The sequence below is a fragment of the Alligator sinensis genome, unplaced genomic scaffold (genome assembly GCF_000455745.1).
Source record: "Alligator sinensis unplaced genomic scaffold, ASM45574v1 scaffold999_1, whole genome shotgun sequence".
In the NCBI taxonomy this organism is placed as follows: Eukaryota; Metazoa; Chordata; order Crocodylia; family Alligatoridae; genus Alligator; species Alligator sinensis.
This window is the reverse complement of record NW_005842571.1, coordinates 510,092-511,167: the sequence shown is the minus strand read 5'-3', so window position 1 is coordinate 511,167 and position 1,076 is coordinate 510,092. Positions and strand designations below refer to the sequence as shown.

The 1,076-nt window shown below is 41.8% G+C and overlaps 1 protein-coding gene across 4 annotated transcripts in view; it reads left to right on the top strand.

Annotated features, from left to right (window-relative positions):
• CHCHD7 (coiled-coil-helix-coiled-coil-helix domain containing 7) overlaps positions 1 to 822 on the top strand; it is a 6,231-nt gene extending 5,409 nt beyond the window's left edge. For 2 of the 4 annotated variants that reach the window (XM_025214180.1, XM_006032417.2), the window contains exon 3: positions 463 to 822. In XM_025214180.1, the coding sequence (XP_025069965.1) occupies positions 463 to 561 (99 nt within the window). In that variant the 3' untranslated portion in view covers positions 562 to 822. Of the gene's footprint in view, positions 1 to 459 lie in introns of all 4 variants that reach the window. The other 2 variants (XM_014524073.2, XM_006032416.2) reach the window with 1 other exon arrangement.
• Positions 823 to 1,076: the final 254 nt, after the last annotated feature.

The following is a 1,076-nucleotide window of genomic DNA, read 5'->3' as shown; positions in this document are numbered from 1 at the left end:
CCCCCCCCCCCCCCGCCCCCCCACTTTTTTTTTTTTGGTGTTGGAGATGTTGCAGGAAACTTTGTACATTTGGACAAGCTGCAGATGAGAATATCTTCCCTTCTACCCTATCAGTAAAAGAGAAAAGGCATCAACAAAAGGCTTTTTCAAATCATGCTTGGTCAGTACTTCTTGTGGACCATACAATTTATGTATTAATCTGATGTTGTGCCAAAGGAATTCTATAGTTTGTGAACAGTATTTAATTTCAATGTCTACTGAACAGTAAGGTGATTATCTGACATTGCTTAACTTTTTTAAATGCCAGTTCACTTAGTTGTTATCAGCTAATCAGATTTACATACCTGGCTTCTGATATAAGAAGTGCTTCTTCTCAGAAGTCCATTCGGAGTAGTAGCTGATTTCAGAGACAGACTTCTGAGAAACTGTGTGTTCTCATACTCTTTCTTCTATTTTCAGCAGAACATTATGGTGCAAAGGAGGAGAGATGGTGTGAAACCAGATATGCCTACTGCAGAAGAAAGAGAGAAGATCTTGAAGTCTGTAGAAATGCCATACTGATTATGTACCTGCTCTGTTTTGTACTGACTTGCTGATCTTAATGTTGTGCTTGTACTGTGTATATGTGGAGACTTTTATAAGCTAGATATTTATTTTATTTTTAAAAATTAATTCTGAATGTATCTTTACCCAAAATACTAGTTTAACCTCTCTGGGGCAAGATTAGTTTTTGCTTTATCTATATTAGGGCTGGGCAAAATACGGCCTGAGGCTGGATATGGCCTGCGAGGGCATTCTATCCAGCCCCGGGGGGCCCCTTAACCCACCCGCGGGGGGCCCTTAAAAAAAAAAAAAAAAAAAAAAAAAAAAAAAAAAAAAAGGTAGAAAATGAATATTTCTCTGTCTTTGGTTCCTGTCAAAAATGATAGAAACCAAGGGTAGTAGGACCCAGGGGAAGCCCAGTGGGGGGGCTCCAACAACAGCAGGGCCTGCCTGGCCCCACCCCCCAGCTGTAAGCCCCAGCTGGGGTTTCTGGGTTGGCTGCCCCGGTGCAGGAAGCCCAAGTAAGTGAGAGG